Source organism: Ostrinia nubilalis, chromosome 12 (genome assembly GCF_963855985.1).
Source record: "Ostrinia nubilalis chromosome 12, ilOstNubi1.1, whole genome shotgun sequence".
Classification (NCBI taxonomy): domain Eukaryota; kingdom Metazoa; phylum Arthropoda; class Insecta; order Lepidoptera; family Crambidae; genus Ostrinia; species Ostrinia nubilalis.
This window is the reverse complement of record NC_087099.1, coordinates 4,613,360-4,636,698: the sequence shown is the minus strand read 5'-3', so window position 1 is coordinate 4,636,698 and position 23,339 is coordinate 4,613,360. Positions and strand designations below refer to the sequence as shown.

General features: G+C 35.5%; 1 protein-coding gene across 1 annotated transcript in view; it reads left to right on the top strand.

Moving 5' to 3' along the window:
• LOC135076658 (uncharacterized) overlaps positions 1-23,339 on the top strand; it is a 102,023-nt gene that overhangs the window by 10,210 nt on the left and 68,474 nt on the right. The window contains exon 2 of the mRNA XM_063971077.1: positions 14,351-14,520. Within this exon, the coding sequence (XP_063827147.1) occupies positions 14,474-14,520 (47 nt within the window). The 5' untranslated portion in view covers positions 14,351-14,473. The remainder of the gene's footprint in view (positions 1-14,350; positions 14,521-23,339) is intronic.

Below are 23,339 nucleotides of genomic sequence, written 5' to 3'. Positions count from 1 at the left end.
TCACGTTGTTTACAACAGTGTTTTGTTTGATTAATTCTTGTAATGTTGAGATTTTCTATTAAGGGTCAACCCTACCTTGGCTAAAATGATGGCTGTGATAACGTCAATTTGAGATGCGTTTAACGGTGTTTCAGTAACAGATTTGGTGGGCTAGAGAGGCCGTGTTGAATGGATTAGCGCGGCAAATGCCAAATATGGCCGATGTGGCGCTTCGATCCAAAGTTGGCTGTTGTGGCGCTGTAACTAAATGTTACATTTTGTTTGCGCTCGAGTCAAACACGAGCTACGAGTTATTTTGTTGCTGGTGTTAAAACAGATAACAATAAAAATATTTTTTAAAATCGTCGGTTGTCAATATGAAAACCGTCCCTTTGTTGAATGATATACAACTGTAGAAGTAACCTAGAAAACATTTCTTAATCACTTTTTAATTTATGACTATACCAATCTTTCTGAATGAAGATCAAGGTTACCTATGTGACGTTGATAAGCAATTAACAACAAACGTTAAATTAGATAGTCCTATGAAAGGTTTCATTAAGTTTGGATGTTTGCTCGTTCAGTTTTTTTTTTCACCGTTAGATAGTGACATTCTCGAAATAATTTAAGTTTTTTTTTCAACTAACTAGTAGATGCACAAGCCGGAAACTGAACGCACGACCTCATGCTGTGCAATGGATTTTATCACTAGTCTTTTGCGGCCATACGTTAAAAATCTTAGAAATTAAAGATAATATGCAGGGAAATCTGTAAATTGTCTTTAATTAGTAATTTAATGGCGCCCATCGACCGTTATATCTTAAGTGCGGCACTTTGAAAATAATTACAGTTTAAACCACAAAACAAATTTAATAAGAACAAATAAAAATTAGTAGTTAATATGAATCTGAGACGAACGTAGCAAAGAGAAGTTCTTCCAGGGTTTCTTTTCCACTCTTTCTGGGCACATAATAACTTATGTAACACAACTTGTTACGAACTATTGTAACGTACCTATATGCAATGGTGTTTTACAATAAAAAGCATTACTTCCCCGTACTTAAAAATCGTCAAAACTTTAGAGATTTTCCCATCCTCTTCAGCAAGAAAACATTTTTGGCACGGTGGAAACTGTTGATTTATTGGCAATTCAACAAATATACAAACTTTAGACTTTACTGATTTTATTTATCTGAACATTTCCCACTTGTATAAGATGTTCATTAAACGATTGTTCGGTTAAATGATTTTCAAATAAATCCTTATCTGCAACTCTCCAGCTTCGGAAAACAAACGGTGACTAGTCGGCACGATTCTGGCAAAGATTTGTTTATGCCAACGTTTTAGAGAATCACGCACTCACTTTGCAATGGACGTTGCTGGATAATTTAAAAAGTAAATTAGCTACATCTACATCCGATTGCAAGGAGTATTCTTAACCTATATACCCAATTGCTAATGTACTTTGTAACTAATAGGATGTTTGCTAGTTCTTATTACTTATTTAAATATATAGACGGCAAAAGATTACCTGTTATATTGGCAAAATACACACGTGCTGAATTCGAATACACAGTCATACTCATTCCGTTAGTGCTAAGTAGGCAAAACACTTCTAGAATAGAAACGAGTGTGTTAGACATAATTTATTTTTCTATTAACTATCAAATATTCGATGTCAAATGTAAATACAGTTTTAAAGTCAATAAATAACTTACGTAAGATGCGTATACCTAAATTATGCAAATCAGGAACATAAATATAAACAGTGAAAACATGGTGACAACTCAACAAATACAATTTTTGAAAATGAAGTCTGTGCCAGTGGTTTTTGATTCATTTGTCAGGATCTGCTAATGAGCTTTTTATTTAATGGTTATAAATTGCAGTCTCTATTAATGTTTGTATTTTGCAAATTTGAATTTGAGTTTTAGATTTGAATATAATTTGAGTGGAGCTTTTTTCTGTAATATATTTACATTAATTTAAATGCCTAATAAACTCGTAAAAGTCCAGGTCTGATCTCAGTCACTTAATAATCAAATATGCACGCCTATTGTCTGTAAATAGAACAGTAAAAAACCCACGTGATGCATGGAGACTGTTAATGAAGAATTTGTCGTTTAAAGCAAACTGTCTTTAGTACTAGAAAATGAATTTCGTGCGCGAGAGTGCCATCTCGCATACACGCGATCCGCGCCTCCGCTGCGCGAGCGCAAATGTACCGTAATGTGTACACACGCGCGCGTGTGTGTGTGCGGTAACTTGAGAAGCTATAGACTCGGCCGAATATGAGACTGTCACTGTAATGTCAATGTAATGGCAATAGTCCGATATTATCTGTACGAATTTATCGATCTTGCTTTCCTTGGATTAACTTTCTCGTGTTCTTGAATATTTTCGGAAATGTGCCTAGTTTACTTCGTTAAATAAGATTAATTTGGTAAATAACAACTTTTAATCACAGTTGGAAGATCACTTATGTATACTGCTGACCTATAGACGTTGCCACAGCATCGCTACGACTGACTGAAAATATTGTTGCCGCGTCTAAACCATCATAGAGCTGCCGGCCAGCGGAGCACGACATTTGAAATTAAAAATATAACGGACGCGCGATCTCTTATAAACAATTGTTCCGATTTTCTCGGAAATTAATGCAACATCGCTCTCATTATCCAACAGTGGAGCGCTTTATGATAAGTACCCAGTGATGGACAGGCCAGTATACGTAGTTACACCTGCTCTAAATCATTGGGTATAAAGTGGAGTGCACAATAAATTCTGAATTTTTTTTGTAATATTCGTTCATTCTTTTTCTCTTTTTAACGTCTGTGTCACAACTATAATCATACCTACTAATGTATTGATCATTCCCAAAATTGTAATATTGGAAGGGACGACTATGATGTGAATAAAGTTTTGGAATGTATTGTAAAAGATCATTAATTCAAAGAACATTTAATTTTGCTGGGTAAAAGACACAATGCGTTATTATCTTTGAATGGTATAAATTGTTTAAATTCTAACTTGGTTCCAGAATCTACTACACTCTACACTTTAGTACCTTACCACAATCTCTATTTCCAATACATTGTTGTTAAAATTTGCAACAACCTAAGTAAGTGTCCAGTGCATACTCTGTCTAAACTAATTTGCATTTTTCACGGCCAGACATTTAGGCCTTCAAAGATTACGATCGGCGCTCCGTCTAGTGTTTCCAATGTTGTTAATATGTAGTATGTACAGTTATTTACATCGCCTTTTTCATTCATATTCCGAGATTTGCTTCCCTGGATAGAGTTTAATCGTCATTATTGTTCCGCATCAACAATGATTATTGTGTTTCGTAATACTCATGACATTTACGATGGAAGAAATGCTTTACATTTATGCTAAATGTCAACAGTCATCTTCTGTAATCACGCTTTTTCTCCACGAATAAATTGATCGCTTCAATGAACATGAGTGAAAGATAAATATTTGATGTGCAGTTTTTTACGATTTCCAAATGTGCACGCCATTATTAGATCCAAAAATGAATTATTAAAACAAATCCCCAAACAACAACAGTAGCATGACAAGCCAAACATTTGCCTTTTTCGAGGACACGCATGAATAATTTATTAATTCTTTGACCACCTAACTGTAAAGATGACAATGCTGAGATCAATACGACTACTGTCCAGACCAGTATACATTTTGTTCGATTTATTGGCGCACACATAAATAACGAGACTGCAGAGCTGGTCCGTATAAAAGAACCGGCGAATTATAGAGCCACTGTAAATAAAGCTGGGGATATAACTCTGTCGACGACTTAATCTCACATTTGACAAAGGTTGGGCTACTTTGAACCAAGATCTATGAGGTGACTGGATCTTGGCCCATATTCTGAGATGACGATCTACACTTAATAATAGATTCAAGCTAGTGATTGGCGTACATTTTTAATTCTATCTATCACTAAAGGTTGAATAATAAATTTGAATCAGGTTTTCAGCGTCGTTTCAGAATACGAGCCCTGGATTTAATCGTTTGAAGCCCTATGATTTATCCTTTCTTGATAATTTGCTTAAACTAAGTGCTTATTTTGAGACTCTTATGCCCGTTTTCACCATCAATCCCTTAAGCGTTTGCTAACTAAATATCACTTTGGTTAAACGATCGCCTAAACTGCCCACTAACCTAAGTTCGTTTTCACCATGGTGTAGTAAACCTAAGTAGGGACTCTTTTGTCAGGTGGCGTTTCTTTGTGCGCCTAGTGACGTTTGAAAAACCGGTACTTTCCGATAAAATATTTTATTGGAAATATCTTACGTATTTCACAGAAACAAATGAAATAAAAGTAAAACTAAGAAATAGTTGACCAAAACTAATGTCTTTTTGTATTTTTGAGTTATTATCAAAGACAAAAAAGATATTTGGGCTATTATGTAATCTGTGGTTTGGGTGCATAATGGAATTCCTTTGCCTTAAAAAAAGTAAATGTCAAGATGACTGCTGCACCACAATAAATGAAAATAAAAATGTACATCTTGATTTTGATAGATATTTTGTTGAGTTCTGTGTGTAGTTTTGTGCGATTTAACGATAAAAACGACAACGGAAAAAAGAAATGAAGCAAAATTTTTCCCTCAAGGAAAAATATAAATTGGTTAAAATTATACGTGCCCACAAGGATACTGTACGAGCACGTCAGCATCGACCGCGACCTACGTGCTAGCCCATGAACCCTCAACGTGCACCGTAGGCACTCTACACCGACGGCACATTGGACTGGACACATTGAATTATGTAAATCTTGTATATAGCAATAGCATAACAGTAATAAACCAGATACCTATCAACCGTCCGCGTTGTGTTTTATTTACCCCCACTGAGGCCAAGAAAGCCTTAGTGCAGCCCTCCTTCCTATCAAATCTTTATTATATCTAATTATAAGGTATTGTTAGGGCTCTAGGGACTACAAACGAAGCCAGAAATATAGCTTGGTTATGAGAAGTTATGAGTGACCAATACCTACCTACTATCTATACCGTATGTCTCACTCTATAATATTATTATGTGGCCGCCTGAATACACTTGAGTGAAAAAGTGTTTCCGAAAAGCGAAAAAGCTTCAAAAAAATCATTTAATTCAGTTTCCATTTTGCCGAATAGGCGTGATTGACAATATAACTGTCACCTAACACTTAGGCGGCCGAAAATCGGGCCCCTGTTTTAAAGTGATCCCATAAGGCCTAAGGTGTCTCTTATGTGTTGGTGAAAACGAAATTCCTGTTAGGTATTACCTAATATTTCATAAAGGTCGCTTTAAAATTAGGGATTGATGGTGAAAACGGGCATTAGTATTCGATTATTACATTATTTCTTGCTGAATAACTTTATTGATACAAATATAATGGCAAACTCTACCATTCAAACCACTATGATGGTGGTATATTGTTATACGAACTTTATTACCTTACTATTTCATTCGCCTTTCAATATGATCGATCATAAATAAACGTGTTATCTTAGGCTTTAAAGAATTGTGATGTGTTATCAATAGTTTCTAGGTGGTCATTTATTTCTCTAATGTCGCCATCATTCTTTGTTGACATGTCTCTCTCTTTGTTGCTTATGTGACATCCATTAATACTACTTTGGATATATCGTGTTTTACGTTTCCCTTTATTCAAGTATCGAAATAGCGATACTTTGTTTGAATTTAATGATACTTTGAATTTTCGCTTTTATATTTGAAAAATATTGCTTTTATGATGGATTTACAACTATCTTTACCTACTTAATGAATATCAACTGCTATACTTATCTTGATTCTTACATTAAACCAATTATAAAGTGTAAACAATTTACCCATTACAATACCATACCCATATACGCAATTACCACTGTAACAAGACCTTTAATATTCATTCAGAGTCGAAATACGTTGAGTCGATGGGTAGGGTACATGGGTCATAAAAACTGGTAATTGCATATGATTATACGTTAGGAGACTAGTTCTGAGGTAGAGCTGTTGAAGATGTTACGGTTCTAGATTCTACGGATACTTTAAAAGATCCGCTAATTTCGGTTATTGAAACAGAAGTCAATAGCGAATCTTTTTGGTTTAGTATTATGATGTGTAAGTGACCGTAAAAAAATTAATAGCTCTGTCTTTCAGTTCTCTTGCAAATCGAGTTAGAACATTCGATTCGGCAGCATTCGTTGAACTTTTCTCTCACCATTCATCTAGGATGAACCGATTAATGCCACTCTTCACAAGTGCTCGCTAAAACGTTGAGTAATATGCCTTGGATTTTCCATTCACAAAGTAATCAAACACATACCTAACGTGACTTTTTAGGGTTTGGTATGTGTCGAATCTTTGCGATCTCAAACATCCGTTACATTCGGATATGTCGATAATAGTCATCCTTATTCTGAAGTACTACACCCACGCGGCCTAGTCGTTTGATTAGGAATCGCTGAATCAGTGGAAGACGTGTGGGCCATTAAGTGTTTTAATTCTAAGAGCTCCGCAAACATTTTGCGTTAACGATCGGAAAGTTAATAGTGTTGGGACTTGGAACGCTGACAATTGGCCGCGAGCGCGGGTGGATGTAATTAAATTAGATGACCACTTTGTCGTTTTTGCAACGTGAAATATTATCACATTGTTCCGTGAAATGCAGCGTGTCATTTACAGTAATTAATGAACGGTTTCTACAGCAAATATTCGATAATTATTAATTGTACTATCGAAGTCATCATTAACACAAAACTGTGTTTGAGTGTTTGATAATTGTGCTAATAAATTATCGAGATGTATCGTAATTTTGATTCAATTTCTTGATTTATACACGTGTCAAAAATCCCGGTTTTGATGATTCATCTAAAGGCGAGTTTAGATTAAACGAGAAAACTTTACTGTTTCATCACGATATGTTCGTAGCTCTATGTATGTTCGTGGGAATTCTAATGTTATTCTAGTAATGTTTCACGAATGCTAGCCAACTTGATGGAAGCAGCACATTAACAGTTTTGTCTATAGCATACAGTCACCTTTATTTCTAGTCGGATTCTAGTTCTATTGTTCAGGTGTCTTTATTAGTTCAGTATTAATGATCATAGAATACCTTTACTTAAAGAAAATGACTCTTTCTAGCTTTAATTCTATTAGTCATCAGTAAGTTTAAACGTACCTTTATAAATCGTGGATTATAATCGCACCTATCTCAAGCAAAGATCTACCACTAATTCAGATAAATGAAATCGCAGATGCAATAGGTCGAATGGCGTGTCTTACAATTAAAGTACGCTTTACCAAGCGGCATAAAGATTAATTGAGATAACGCTACAAAAATATTAATTATACATCGCTTATCTCCCCATACAAGTAAGTACCAGAGTCTGATACTCAATGCAGAAAGATAAAATCTCCGAGATTGAGTGCGTGAGGTCATACGTCTTTATTGATATAGCTCATAATGATATTTTATTATTGTAATTTGTACAAATGAAAGCGTTGCATGATTTTTATATCGGCCTAATCGTCCAGACGGTGGTTTCACTCAGTGATTTTAATCCATTTGCTGTCGGCATTTTTAATAGCTTGATAGCCATTCTACGATCATATGGATCATGTAACTATGGTATATTAACGCGTGGTAGTCATATTGTAACTAGATAATCATACGGTATGTAATTACTAACTTTAATCGGAATACTGGTTTTTTGATCAACTTCCAATATAGAACGTTTGCTGTAATAAAGTTATAATCACTCTTATAAATTAGTGAAAATAGAAAAAGCTTCGGCAGCTCAGCATTACGTTTTATATCGTTTGACAAATCGATTAAACTTCCAAGTAATCTAGAGGACGTTAACAAATCGATCCTTTTATGTGGCTGGTTATAATTGATGATATTGTTTATTCGAATGCTCAATGGAATATCGTAGAGTACCGAAGGTACATACCACTATTATATTAGAAACCTCAGTTAATAATGGCTGTGATAAAAAGGTCAATGATCACCTAATACATTTCGTATTTTCAAGCATATCTCTGTAAGAAAAAATTGATAATTGCTCCTGTTAACAAATTGCATGTTCTTTTTATAATATCGATTGTACTCGATGCTAAATTGATACACTCATGCTCTCTATGGAAATGTTATTTGTAAGAATTTTGTTTACTAATTAATTGAGTAGCCATATCTAAAACGTAAGCATAGGTACCTTCTTTTAGAATTATCGCAGTAAGAGTTCATAGATTAACGTTCTAACAGGAGCATGTAAGTTTTTCCTCACAAATTATCTCTAATATGGTCACTATATTGGATACACTCTTCCTATGAACACACGTTGAATCATTTCCTTGAAATAGTACTGAACCAGTACAATTTAAACCTATATCTTATATAGTATAATGTGCATTCAAGTGTCATTCTTATACCGAGTTCTGGATGGATTAATGGCCTCCTAGAACTGACTGGGGATCGTCAATCTTTTTTACTAACTTGGTCTCGGTACAGGCCAGCAGTTTCTTGGTTCCGTAATAGTGTGTGCTATGTTCTGTAGCTATAGTAATTAATATGGTAGATATGTACATTGGATAAGCTTTGTTGAGCTTCCCTCGCGTTGTTTAGTGGTAAAAAGTACTTTTGCTACCCTGGTCTTGAGTTTGGTACCCGAATGGAGCACATAAAAATATGTTTGTTTGCAGTTTGGATAGGGTGTTGCAAGTTTGAATAAATCTAAGTCTAGAGGGCAAGTGGACATTTTCGTGCGTCACACTTTATGGTGTTTGATATTATAATTAGACTTTTTTGGACTATTAAAGTTTCGGAGTAAAATAGGTTATAGGAAAATATCAAATTAGGCAGATGAAGCTGTTGCTTTAACAGCTAGTTTCATACAAGTAAAGACATCAAAAACACTGCAATATCGTTGTAAACAGCTCGTCAAGTAAAATGGCTAATTCTACCAGCCTGTACGGGGATATAAACTCGAATTCTTATAGCATCTATCTTGTTCTCCTCAACTCATTTCGCCCAACGTTATGGCATGCGAACAATGCAGCTCATCAAGTAAAACAGTGTACAGTAGCCAACAGAAGCCTTTACGTTTTTATTGCAAAATCGCACCCATTACAACGGTATAAGACCCTCTAGTGTTTCTAGCTTTAGGTGCCGACACTGTACTAAGTAAAAGCTTCTGTCTTCAGCGGCATCTGTCAATGAGCGATAAAATGTAACTGGATTTTTAACAGTCAATTTATGTAGGTACTGTGTAAGAATGTACTTTAGGGTATGTTAGCACTATCGTAAATAGTTGCGCCTATCATAGAAGGCATGGTAATTTATGCTAACATTGTCTAAAGCATGTTAATTTTGGATAGCGCTCTTTTCAAAGTTCTTCACACTTGTACATGGAAATGATTCGGATAGCCCTGGCGGTAGATAAGTACTCTTTCTCTTGATCATCGCTTAACATTGATAAAAAAATATCTGTAGACACACTTTATATTAAACGAAAAAGATGAGAATTTTTCATAAGTATGTTAACGAAAAATAGATTCTTAAATGCCTGATCGCTGGCGGTAAACTTCAAATAGATTACCCAAGAAATATTTTCCTTGAAAATAATCCTATAATGTACAGTATCAGCGGCATAATAAGTGCTAATGAGCTTAATATAACTATTATTGGCAACCATCATCAGAACAACAACGTGCCGACACAGAAAATGATTTGCTGTAACGCCTCTTACTCGTAACTGTTGCCTTGCTGTACTTTGTTTCCAGCATTAGCACTTAACCAATTGTTGTCGAGTTAAACCACATCATTTTAAACAATGAGCGTTCGAAATGTCGAAGAGTGAAAGTGGAACTCCCTTCGCGAAGACAAAAAGGTTTATGTTCTATGATTGTGACATTTAGATAGGTAATTGCTGACAACCCCTTGTAAAATACAACATAGGTTTCAGGGCGTGTAGGTAAATAAAAGCATTTAAATGCGTAATGGAATTAATTTCCTTTTTGCATTCATGATAGCTGCTCATAAATTATTTAAACCTTGTAGTTATTTAATTTTACAATGCATAAATAAATACGAGATGAATTTATTAAAAATATTCATACAAGTATTTGTTTTATCTTAATATCCTAGTATGATTTATTGGGATTACACTCAGATCATAGAAGGGAATAGATGTGAAACGGGGGCGTGGCGCGTGTCTCCGCGATATGCCCAGAAACGAACATCGGCCGCGTAGCTAGGTTAGTCGCGATTCAGTCGTACTAAGGAAATGTTCTCCGATATTTTGGATAATGCGTCGTTACTTGCAATAAAACAAGTGAAACGCAGAACTACAGGAACAATGGAGTCATTTACTACATGTAAGTATTGCAAATCCATTGGTATTTTGCTTATAAATAAAAAAAACTAAACATTTTTACGAACGAATTCAGTGCCGTAACAGTTACTGCGATATCGAAATCAGTGGTGATAAAAATTCTAACACACTTGTATATTGACGATTTAGTTAGCAACTACTTTATGTCATGCTCAACTACTGCGCAATGTATTTAATTTCTTCCGATATCCACTGTCGTGTGAAAATACACAGTACGGCCGCATGTGCCGGTCGTAAAATAGTGCCGTGCTCGTGTTCTAATGCGGTTTCCTATTATCGATAAATAGAAGTAAATTATAATTTTCTATTTTGTAATTTTAAATAAAAAAATGATGTGTTACTTGCGATTATAAGATTTTACAAAAAAAACAATAACAGTAGAAGTAATTAGTAACTGTCAACTATGTAATTACTATAAGAGCTAGTTGAAAGCCTAATATAAGCATTATTTTTGATAAACATTATGCGGTACGCAGATCGCCATAATTAAAAAGTAAATGCGTGATAGTAGTTAATAATAACGTATAATAATAAAAAGGTTTTCATACATAAGCATTTTGTGAAATCAGTTTCGATCCTTGCCCCTAGCGATTTAAAGTATCGATATCTTGTCGACTCCATTTTATCTTTGTTCTCTCACTAGCGTTTTCAATGTGTGCGTCACGTCACGCGGCCATTGATTGGCCATAAGGCACGCGTTCTGGCCAATCACAGCACTTTTAAGCCGGTTGCACATGTTGTCGTAGACTCTCAGTCGCTTTGTTTTTACACAGTTGAATGTGTGTGTGGGAGCTGTGGTGGGGGAAATGTGGGGACACTGGTTCTCGTTGTAGTTACGCGCGACTTCATATCTATTCTCTTTCTATGATCTGAGGGATTACAGGTTCACGTCCAGCGGAGCTTTTGCTACCTTCATTTCATTATACTCTCTCTGTTACTCATGTAAGCACTTTACTGTGAATGAGAAGGATGAAAATCTCAAGAATACGGAAATTATTATCCCAAAGCTTTAAGCTCCACTCCAATCTATTAAACCTATAGATTTTATTAAGTCCCAACATGGCTGTTTGATTATTATTGAAATAAATCAACAAACACCATAATATAAATTACATTATATCAAGCGTTTTTATAATTTTACAGAGAATTTCCAATAACCCTTTACGAGGTTTTGTAATCAAAATGTTAATGATATTAATTTTATTTAACAATTTTACTCCTCGTTTAGCGGTAATTTTAGTAATATCTTACCGCGGTATCTAAAGATCTGTTATATTCCCAAGTCTTAGCAATAATGCTGGATATTTTGAATTCTTTAGCTGTTTTGAAGGTTTTTGAGAATACCGCTAGCAGTAACAAGCACACTTTTTACGAGCTTTTCGTTAGCACTCGGAAAGTTCAAATTAAGCTCTCGCCAATTTTATTTACGGCTGACTCGCAAATCATGCACTCAAACACTACTAACGCTAACTAAATAGAATACTGCTCGTTATAAATGTTCAGACAACCAACGAAATTTTGAAGAAAGTATAAAATAAATTACTTTCTTAATAAGTATTCTACAAATACGTCTCAGTGGATGGAGCGTGAAGAATGTTGTCACTTTCAGACAATTTGGAATGAGTTACTCAAATTGTAATTATTTTAGCGGGTTGAAATTTTTATTTGATTTAAATCGACATTGTCTTTCTTGGAAGATAATGAGTAGTTTCTTTTAGCTGTTCAATTATATTTAAACAGTTTCGATTGATTGGACACAGATAACTTGGAAATAATTCGTTGAGTTTCAAACAATGGTAGACTTAAGTGGAACTAATTTAAGGGTTAACAGAATTTGATCACTCTTTTTGTTACCGTGTCTAGGGAAATTCGGATTCAATGTCGTGGTGAACTAATCCTGGGTTTTCATGGTACAAATTAAAACTGACGCTATTAGAATGCATCATCACGTTGCTTAGGGATCGTGTCGCATATGGTTTTTAATTTACCTACATGAATATTGTCCAATCATGTGCAAAATGTTCATGTTGTTTTATAGATTTAAATTATAGCTTCTGCATGGTTTTAAGCGCTTACATCCTTCTTTATAAGAATTACATATTAATTGCCAATAAAATAATTATAAGACCTTAGTACATTTAATTACGTGATACTTCAGCTTCTTCTTATTTCTTATCTCCAGAATCATTTTTATCACACCACCATATCTCGAAATAAAATTGTTTTTAATATGCAAAGCTAATTATAGGTACCAATAAAATGAGAAAGCAGCGAAGAAATTTGTCCATTCATGAACATTTTGATTTGTATTAGCCGCGGATCAGGTTTAACCATAACTGGTTCTATCATTGGACGAAACCCACTTTTGAATGGGTTCTAATATACAGTGCTGCGTATCGTAAGCACTACCCGAGTTGCTATGGGCGTTTGTAATGCTACGCATTAGAATGCGCTTTTACACATTATAGGTAGGGATGATGTCGTAAAATCAGAAGAGACTTGTTTGAATAATTGTTGTCCATTGTAAGGTAATGACGACAGTTAGCTATCGTCGTAACCAACCACAAAATAACAAATGGATTTAATTAAAGATTTGAAGTTCAAAATTGATCAGGGAAATCGTCATTAGCAGTCGATATTTGTTTGCAAGTATCTGTTATTAGCATGAGACCTATCTGAAATTGCATAGGTCGGTATTTTAGAGGCTTATAAACAAACTTTTTTCTGTCGGTACATGTATCGATTTTGTTTGAAATTGCATGGCTATTTAATGTCCATTTGACTAAAGCAACAATTCGCGTTAACAATTCTTCATAAGAATAATATCTTTGAAGGGCTCGGAGGGTCACTGCCATTAACTCGACCGCTGCAAGTAAAATGATTTTTGCATGCGTTTTCTGAGGAATATTCCTGGATTGAATGGTCCATTGTTTCTGAAAGCTAATAAGTAAACAACTTTAAGATGACCCGATTCGAAAACGTGTTATTTTCGTAGAAGTTTAACTCCGTGAGCGCTTCAAGTTGTTCTTTATGAACACAGAGAGTAGATCCATAAGCATTGTTAAATTGAATTGCAGACGACCGTCTTTCGAGCAGACATCGGGACTAAATCTACCACCTTTCGTGCATTGTTATGGCTCGTTTGTGAAAATTTAGAAAGAATATTCCAGTGTAGAGCGTTTTTAATAATAGGGATCTTCAAATGCCAGTTTTATAGGCGTTTAAAAGTCGTCAATATCTTTTTCCACCACAGTTTCCTATTTGTTAACAATAAAGGAAACACGTATAGTTTATTAATTTTACTAATCTAACCAATCGATCTGGCCATTTATAATATAATAGCAAAGTAATGTAAACTAAATGATCGATTACTGGATAAAAGGGACAGAGTCGTGAGGTTGTACTCGGATCAAGATTTACGAGATAATGAAAATATTTGGTAACAAATAACTGGCCGACATTTTGGGGTGTTGGGTGCTGCTTTTATCGATGACATCGTGACCAAAGATTTTTTTTCAGTCGACTGAGAAAGAGTTACGCCATTCATTATGTTTTTTGACGTTCGATTGTGGATATTAATCGTGCTGTTTGTAAATTGCTTGATAGTTGTCAATGACCATGGGAATCAAAGTTTTCAATGTACCAATAAGATTTATTGCAAGTTTTTCTGATTGAATAACCGTTTAGTTGACATCTGCTAGCCATGTATTTCATAAACACTCAAGAATAGGTTCAAATCTGTCATTGGTGCATTAAATATTAATTTGATTCAAACTGACTTCTATTTATCTCTCTGCTTGAGTTACAAGTTCATTTCAAAGTTGGAGCCACCAGCCTATGTTGGTAGAATTTCAATATTTAGATCAGAGACTAGAAGCTGTGTTGAGCTTAGACTTATACTAGCTTATAAGACCTTTTATCCACGCGTTTACGACTGCCACTTACGCCGGTTTACTTTGTTTCAGATATCCAATAACTAAAACTAGTGCAGTGAAAAGCATAACGACGTAAAGTGTATTATGTGCGGTGAGCGCGCGGCCGCCGCGGACCGAAGGTGACATTTGTGCCGTGACATACATGCGGGCGCGATGATCGTGTGGCGTAAGAACACTAGCCGACGGAAACACGCCGCCTGGTAAGTGGGGTCCTGTTCTTCTTCTTCTTTTCGTGTCGACAAAAACCTACACAGTGTCAGCCCAAAACTCCGCCACAAGAGTGGCGTTGTCAGTAGCACTCATCAAATCCTCCTGAGTGCAGTTGCTTGGGCACTCAGGGCACGACATCAGGTGCTTCATTGACTAGGAAACAAAACCGCACCTGCACGCCATGTTTAAGCCATCCAAGAATCCCCACCTGACCAGATTGTCCTTACTACGGCCTCGTGGGGTCCTGTGGTTACACTATTTAATGGTTAAGCTTGGCTCATTGACGATGGGCAAGCGAATGAGGCCCGGTTTCCACCATAGTGGAGGAGAGACCACGCTTTGGTGGAAACTGAGCCTGAATGTGGAAAGATCGCCCTGTTTCGCGCCAGAAAGATCCTGTGTTAATAAAAGTGATGCATATTAGTAAATGATCGCTGATGGTTTCCACTGCCAGTGAGGACTCCTTCTCATAAAGGCTGCTGCTACTTATAGCAGCTATAGTATGTATGTAGTAGGCTACAGGAGAATCTTATTTAGTAGACAAAGTTCTGTTTCTTGGTTGATAGATAGAAAGAGAAATGTGATTGCTGCAAGTGTGTGAAATTTCGTTTTGACCCTGTATCGCGATGAGATAGAAGATAGTAACATGGATGAGAAGCATGTGAGCAAAATAGGACTATTATGATTGACATAATAATGTGTAGAGTTTCTAGTAAAATAATAAATGCATTACTGGGGCTTATCAATCAATTTCTGAACTAGCGTAGGCTGATGATAATAGTAAATTGCAAGTCATAAAGTAGCTGAAGCTTTATGTGTACTCTTCTTCTTGCGAAAAGTATAATCTAATACGCTGGCGACTTTACACTTCTGAAATCATCTCTATTCCTGAGAAAAAACTGAATGAAGCTATTGTCCACGTCGATTCACAGTATACATGGTTGATTCATGGTTTTACAATACAAATAATAACTGTTAATATTCTCACACTTGTCTGCATCTCGTTACCTTCGTTTTTAATTCATGCATAGTTGATGTCAGAAATACATTAATTTTAATGAAAGTCGCCCGGGACGGCGCGGAGATATCATTTTCAATTGTAGGTTGATAGTTAATAATATAACTTAATTAAGGATATCGCCTACAGCAACGCGAGACATTTCTATCAACCGTATGATTGTAAAGCTAAAAACACATGAAAGGCAATAAAGTAATCTATTAAAAAGTTGTATTTTTAATTTACGATCTGTATAAATTGTCTGAATGTTCCTCAAACGAGTTTTAAATAAGTCATCGGTTTGATATAATTTAAATCTTTTACGTCCATTCAAATGTTAAACTATAATATTGATGCGTTCGATCGTATTTAGTATTCTTGTATGAAGGATGCCTTAATCCCATTTTAATAAATTTAATTTTTAACAAAGCGGCAATTACCTGGATGCGGACAACGCAGGTCCGCAGGTGATCATTGAGGAAATCCTTGAGGGAGGCTTTTGTCCCGCAATGGACATCCATCCTTCCCATCCATATGAACGAATTTTTAGCAAGTGAAGTTTCAGGAAAATATATTGGCCACTTTCTTACTTCAGTCGAATAATATGTAACTAATTAGTCACTGAGTCTGACGGTTACTCCGCACCTTTTTTCACTCAAGAACCAAACCCACTTTTATATTCAAATTACACGTTCCTCAAACCGTATTACAGTGTAGAGACGCAAAATATTATTTAATATAGTGTTCGGTGCCTTGTTTATTAATAGAACATTTTTTACCGCACATTATGTTCTCGGCCTAACCGTGACGCCGCAGGGTGTCGTCATAGTTAGTACACGTTCCCAACGTATACAATTATATCTCGTTCCCTACCCCGAGGAACATAAGTAGAACATATTTCGTTGTCTCTAACTGATTTCTTAACGCGAATGTAATCCCTGCCCTGGAGATGGGATTTGCTAACTTATTATTAAAGGGGAAATTGTATGATGGATCACGATCATTTGAAGGCACTTTAGTATGGTTTGCTGGGTTAATCAATATCAATAGTTTGTTATAATAATCCTTGGCCTTTGTCCAGCAGTGGACGTCATTTTTCGTAAACTGAACGGAACCAACTTATTAAGCAGTGCAAAAAGCATAAATAGTTATGATTAGGGATTGCAATCCGGTATCATTTTCAATCCGGCCGGATTTCACCGGATTGACGCTAATCCGGCCGGATCCGTCCGGATCCGGCCGGATTGCAAAGTTACTTGGTCTAGTATTTAGTGATTTCTAGTTTTGATAATAGTACATAAAAATAAAAATAAAATACGTATGGAAAATAAAGTTACTTTTATTTATATTTTTCGGTATTAATTGTAATTTTTGGTAAGTACTATTTGTACTAATGAAATAATGAAAATTCTAAATAATAAAGTTAGTAATCAGTCTGACTCTCACTTATTGCTGTATGTATCTGAAAGTACTTAAGCAATAATACTATTAAACTCTTATTAATAATCTACACAGACTTAAATCAACAAAACAGTCTTTTTTTGTACTTATAAATTCAACTTCAGTTCTTTTTAAGAAACTATCTGACTCCTAAGAAACAATGAAACAAGAAGCATTTATTTTTTGCAAATGAATATGCAATGTAGTTTCGCGGCACGTCTAGCGATCTGGCAAATGCGCGCGCGCTCGAATTTCCCAGTTCACGTTCGCGTATTTTTTGCTTTACCGGATCCGCCACCGGATCCGGCGCCAACTCACCGGATCCGGTAGGTCCAAAAACACACCGGATCCGCCGGATTACCGGATCCGCCGGACCGGATTGCAATCCCTAGTTATGATAACTTATTATGCAGTACTAGTGTGGTGTAATTTACAAATCACACATAGGCAGGAGTTGAATATGAGTTTAGCATAGTTTACGCTTAATTTACTTTTATTATTGAAATATTGACATAGTACCTATGCATATTCAAACATTGACTTAGCCTTCTATTCCACCGAACAAACATAGATTTCTGGTGTAGTGTAAACAATCCTATAGCTGTTCAAACATGTTCTAATTACATAAGCTATTAAGACGACACTTAATCTAACTAATAAAAGAAAAAGAGGCACTCTCTTGGGAAAATATTGTTTTAACAATCGTGTGCAACAGATGCGAATGTTTTAACGACGAAGGCTGTAATTTAGGCTTAAAAGCATACAAAAGATCGTTACCAAGCGTTTCGCACGTATAAAACAAGCAATATTTCCAAAGCTACGGTGTTATTGTCAATTTCTTTAGGCGGTTTAAAACAAAGCGGTAATACGGCATTGTTGTTTACTTTAATAATTAAAGTTTTATACGGCATTATGGTACAATAGAACCATCTGGAATTGATTAAAAATAACGATAATATACGAGTACAATATTAACTAGTGAGTGTACAAACCCTATGTGTATCTCTACATAACATTTTTCTTGCAACATTAATGTTAGTTTACACTTTTAACTAGCCCATTTGCAGCTACGTGTAACATATTTTGTTTCTAATACGTTAACGAATAAGGTATTTACGACGGTGAATGAAAATAATAATATACTTATTCTATTATATTATTATTTAAACTTCTGAATTCATTTCAACCATCATTAATATAATTTTCGCACGCATAGTTGCTATTGGAAGGAGTACAAAGCGCTTGCATTGTTTCGACCTACATGGTTTCGTGAGTTGATAATACAAGGGTTAAAAATACGGTGGCATTACTACGAGATGACAAAAAGTAGATTTTGTAATTTAATCCAACTCTCACGATTTTTAATTTGATTGGAATTAAATATGGTATATCGCTGACTATATTCGCCGTTGCATGATTGTTGTAATTGGTGAAAACGGTTTTAATTAATTAAAGTAAAAAATGACGTTATTTTTTTTATTGTTTCCCAAGAATCAGTGTTATGTGAAAGTCTAGGAATCGTATTGATTCAAGTCTGGGTAGACTTACTAGAAAAATTCAATTAATCACATTCTCAAAACGCCTGCGAAAGCTTAAAACCTTTGTATCAAAATAACCTGCTGGCCTAGATGTAGAGCTTCTTCCAAATTAATATATCGTGATTTATTTCATTCTTAATTTCATGTTTTTGTTTGCCTTTGATTTCCATGAGATTACTGCGCAACGAATTTAATCCACTTTTAATTAAACTTCCAAATGCATCCAGAAAATCTTGAATATTTTCGCACTTATTGTGTCTGGGTGGAGGCAGAGCCCTCGGCCATGTTGTTTTGATTGATGAAAACGACCCACATACCTCCGTGAGGTAATAATTCAAGAAAGGGTTAAAAATTACTCGTTACAGCCAAGAGGCGGGACCGTAAGGATTTAAGAGATTTTACTAATGATGGTACGTTTTTTATACTGTGATTACTGATTAACCATCGGTGGAGATCTTATAGATCATGTTACTTGTCGTCGGTTCTGGAATGCCTTATTTTGAAAAGTGTTATACCTATAATATCATTATTAAATTACTTAGCTATTTGTTTCAATATTGCTCTATAGCTTTACACTTCATAAATTGAAATACCTATATTATATTTTATGTATATCGACGCCTTAGAGTGTAAAAGAAGTATTAACCCGCTTTTATATCCAGAACTGTTATATTCTGTAAGATTAACCGAAAGGCATAAAATGCATGAGAGAAAAAAAATCATTCCTGAGGTTTTCACTCTAAGGCAAAGATAATATTATGTAGAATGTAAAAGTTAGGGTCGTATTCAGAAAGTAATGAAATAATATGTCCCAAATTCTTTGATGTCATGTAATGTGTGAACAGTGTCATATGTGGTATTTAACCTATATTATCTTATCTTCTTAAGGCTGAATTTTAAGTTCTGAAACTGTCACAAGCAGTTAGGTTCATTGGCATTTTAATCGCGAATTCCACTTGTTCTAATTAATGTTGAAAATAATTAAACCTTGTACTGTTAAGTAACTTTCACGCAACAGATTCTGTGTATTTCTCAACATTCCCAAAATGTCATAATCCCAAATTAAACAAACTAACAAATTGATTTACGACTAGTATTCATTCTAAAGAGTGCATTACGATATTAATCTCTGAAGACTATTAATAAACACTGTCTTCTTGATATATGTGGTGTTAATGATAAAAATCTTGATATTCAAAGCGATTTCTCATACCCAATGTGAATTTATTAACTTACACAGTGCACATTACTTACCGATGAGAGATCAGATAAGGACGAAAAAAGTTACTTTTGAAAGCTAAATGAAGATACAAGATGCCTGTGCTACCTATATAAATCTGTTCTCCAAAAGACGGAGATAATATAAAATTATTTATGAAAGAAAGACACCTGCGACCACCTTTAGAGGGATGATACAAGTACACACTTCTTGTATTTTCATCAAACTAACAATGTCTCCAGTGGGATTTGAAGCCGCAACCGCATAAAAGTCTAGTAACCGGAATCGTCAAAAATACCATAGGAATCAAACGGAGTGTGGTTGCAACAATGTCGACCTGATATAAGGCTGGCCCTCTGCACCAGTGACCTCTGATAATTTACAGTTTGGCTTCCTGGGAACGGGGTTTTAATACAAGTAAATAATATGGAAATCATTGGAGGAGGCCTATGTTCAGCAGTGGACGTCATGTAGCTGAAATGATGATGATCACGATGATGAATATGGTCTCGAAAAATTTCATTGGGACAATAAATATCTACTGGAGCTTTACTTCTGGATTTATTCGTATCCTGATTTGCGCATCATCTCAGAATGCAGAATGCCACCATAAACCCGCATGGGTTTAAAATAATATTTTGGCAATCACCTAGCTGTTAATTTTAAAAGAAGCAGAAAATGGATTCATATCCATAACGCTGTATAATGTTCACACTGTTGCCATATTTATGAAAAAACCATAGTGAATTACTACAGACACAATCATGTAAATCACTGAGTACTATTGGTACTATTCAGATTGGAATTATCATTTTAATTAAAACATTAGAATTTGTAATGCTAATCACACGAGATGTGAAACGTTGTTATATTTCTTTCTTAATAGCGATCTCGTATTAGGCGAAATCGGCAGTATCGTCGTGTTGCTGACTAATCGAGCGCTGCGTGTTTTCAGCGATGCGCTTGCGTGCGCGCGTAATCATGCACTTTCCTTTCAAGTGCAAGTTCATCTGGGGATGTGAGTTCCGTACATAATATCTGTAATATTTATTTAAAAACCGCCTAAACTTACAGTCTTCAAGTAGTTTAAAAACCTTAACCAAAAATAATGTTTTTTGTTTACACCCAGAAAATATTTACATAAGGTTATAGACGCCAACTAATGCGCTGAGTTCGAAACTCAGTGTCGTATTAGAAATTCACACGCACAAAGTAATCAAAATATGTGCTCACTATCCACTGCGGTATCAGTACTCAACGTTCGAATAATCTTTAGTACTACGCAAGAAATGTAAACCGTTTACATTATGACACTGACACACACATCATTGCTGTCACGAGCAATGTGTTCTGTTTTTGGGCATATTGAAGCGACACCGGCCCCGCCCCCTTTTCATATCTCCCTTTAGTTTCTGTGATCTGTGGTTATAAACAAACCAAGTAGGGACAGGCCTTATTACCAATTTCAGTTTAGTATCATTTCTTTGAAGTCAAGGATAGACGGACGTATTTGCTGAAACCATATTGGTGCCCTACGGAATCCTAAAAATCTGTAACTCTCTTCGTATTCAGAGTCTGCCTTAGTCCACTGCTAGTCTAACCGCTACCAATCATATTCACTCTGTTAGATCGTCGACTTTATCAACCAACTGTTCAGCCATTTTGTCTTCGTTGTCCCTACATCTTGCTGGAAAAGTTTGTGCTTTATAGTGCTTTAGTCTCGCTAGAACTTGAAAATGGGTGGAATGATTTGACTTATTTTGGTTTTGAAATTATTGCCATAGTCCAGGGTAGGTTTAAACGGTATGAAAACATAGGAAAATTACGATTTCTACGCGTAAATGGTCGCGGACACAGCTTTTTAAGAAAGTATCCTTTTGGCGTCATTAAAACTAAACGCTTTATTTACTCTATGGTATTTGCCATCACATGTCACATTGGAAACCGGTAAAACCTTGCGTGCAAACGCAACGCTACCGTATGTTTGCGAAAGCCATGAATGACAAGAACCAATGGTTACCGGGGTACAGTCAGGTACTGAATGACACACTAACGTCACACTTTATGTGAAGCTAATAAGGTACAGTATTCTTCAATGATAAAATATGTATTTACTCTCCAGTGGACTGTACTCTCATTATGCTCTCAAGGATGCTCTGATTCTAAGAGGCAGGCATGAAGCCTATATTATTACTACGGATATCAGTCAACTAAGTAATCTAGAGAAATTATATTGACGGATGTACGTAGACCATCTTATTCAGCCGGCTGAAGAGCGTAACGAATAGGTTGGTAGGTACCTATTATTAACACGCCGACTTTATGTCTTATGTTTATGTTTTTTTTATGTGTTTCAATTTACTAATATGCCTATAAAATACAGTTATAACATACGTAAAAAAAAAAGTAGTTATCAATTCCTAGGAGGTAATAAAAATGCCTACCACCTAAAAATTTGACACAGGATTTTGATTATAGACTTGGACAAAAGCAGTAAAGTTGCGAGGTTTAACGTGACTTGATGCTCAATGATTTTTCTAGTGGGAATGTTTGAAAAGCAAAATCTTTTAACCAACTTTAAAATATCATAGCATCTTTCAACTGGTAACTTAAATTTAACGTTTTGTACTTAATGACATTCATAAACGACTTTCATAAATACGGGATTATTCCTACCTCTCGTTCCCACCGCTGCAACTCCTGTGTAGCCAGGATCTACAGCTTGACCAAAATCAAAAAAAAATCAAAATCAAAATCAAAAATATTTATTCAGTTTAGACCACAAGTGGCACTTATGAACGTCAATAGAAAATAATAAAAAAAAGAAAAGGTAGCCCTTATGGGGCACTTTACATGTCTCCTTATCTTTTGGGCCCTACCAGCGCTTCGAGACAAACATATGGCAAGTGCTGAGAAGAAACGCCGGAACAAACTCAGTCACCACTTATTGCCAGGAATTATCTAACGGTAAGAATAGTCAAATTTAAGTACATCAAATATGTGCAGACTGAACTGACCACGCATCCTTGTCATCAACAAAAACCCAACCAGTGAAGGTCAAGTATGTCCCTATCTGCACTTTTATATGCTGTATTGCTGTGTGCCCTAAGTTCCATTATTGATAGCTATTATGTAATTTATATGGACGCCCCCGTACCAAGTGCTGACAGCGATGCGGTGAAACAATGGTCGTGGCCTGACAGACGACAAGCTTTGAGTGATGGAGGTTGCTGGTTAACACGAGAGAGGCAATTAGAGTGTAGGTCAGGTTTCTTGGTATAGGGTCAGCGGTAGAGAGCACCTTTTTGAACGTGGTACAAAGAATTTTCCAAAGGGAATTTAAATTAAACAAATGACGATCATTATAATATGATTTCTTTTTCGCATTTGTAGCTAATTGACATTTTCTTCTTTAACAAAGCTCTAATTAATGATCTACAAAATGGACTACATACTTCTCTCGATCGTTGTTTATTTCATTAAATTGAGAATTTAAAAAATAAATACGTAATATTCATGTGTATGATAGGCTAGGTACTTTAAATATGAATGCATAATATGATAAAGTTATTCCTAAAAGGAGACCACACAAGTCGTTTCTATAAAATTCCCATC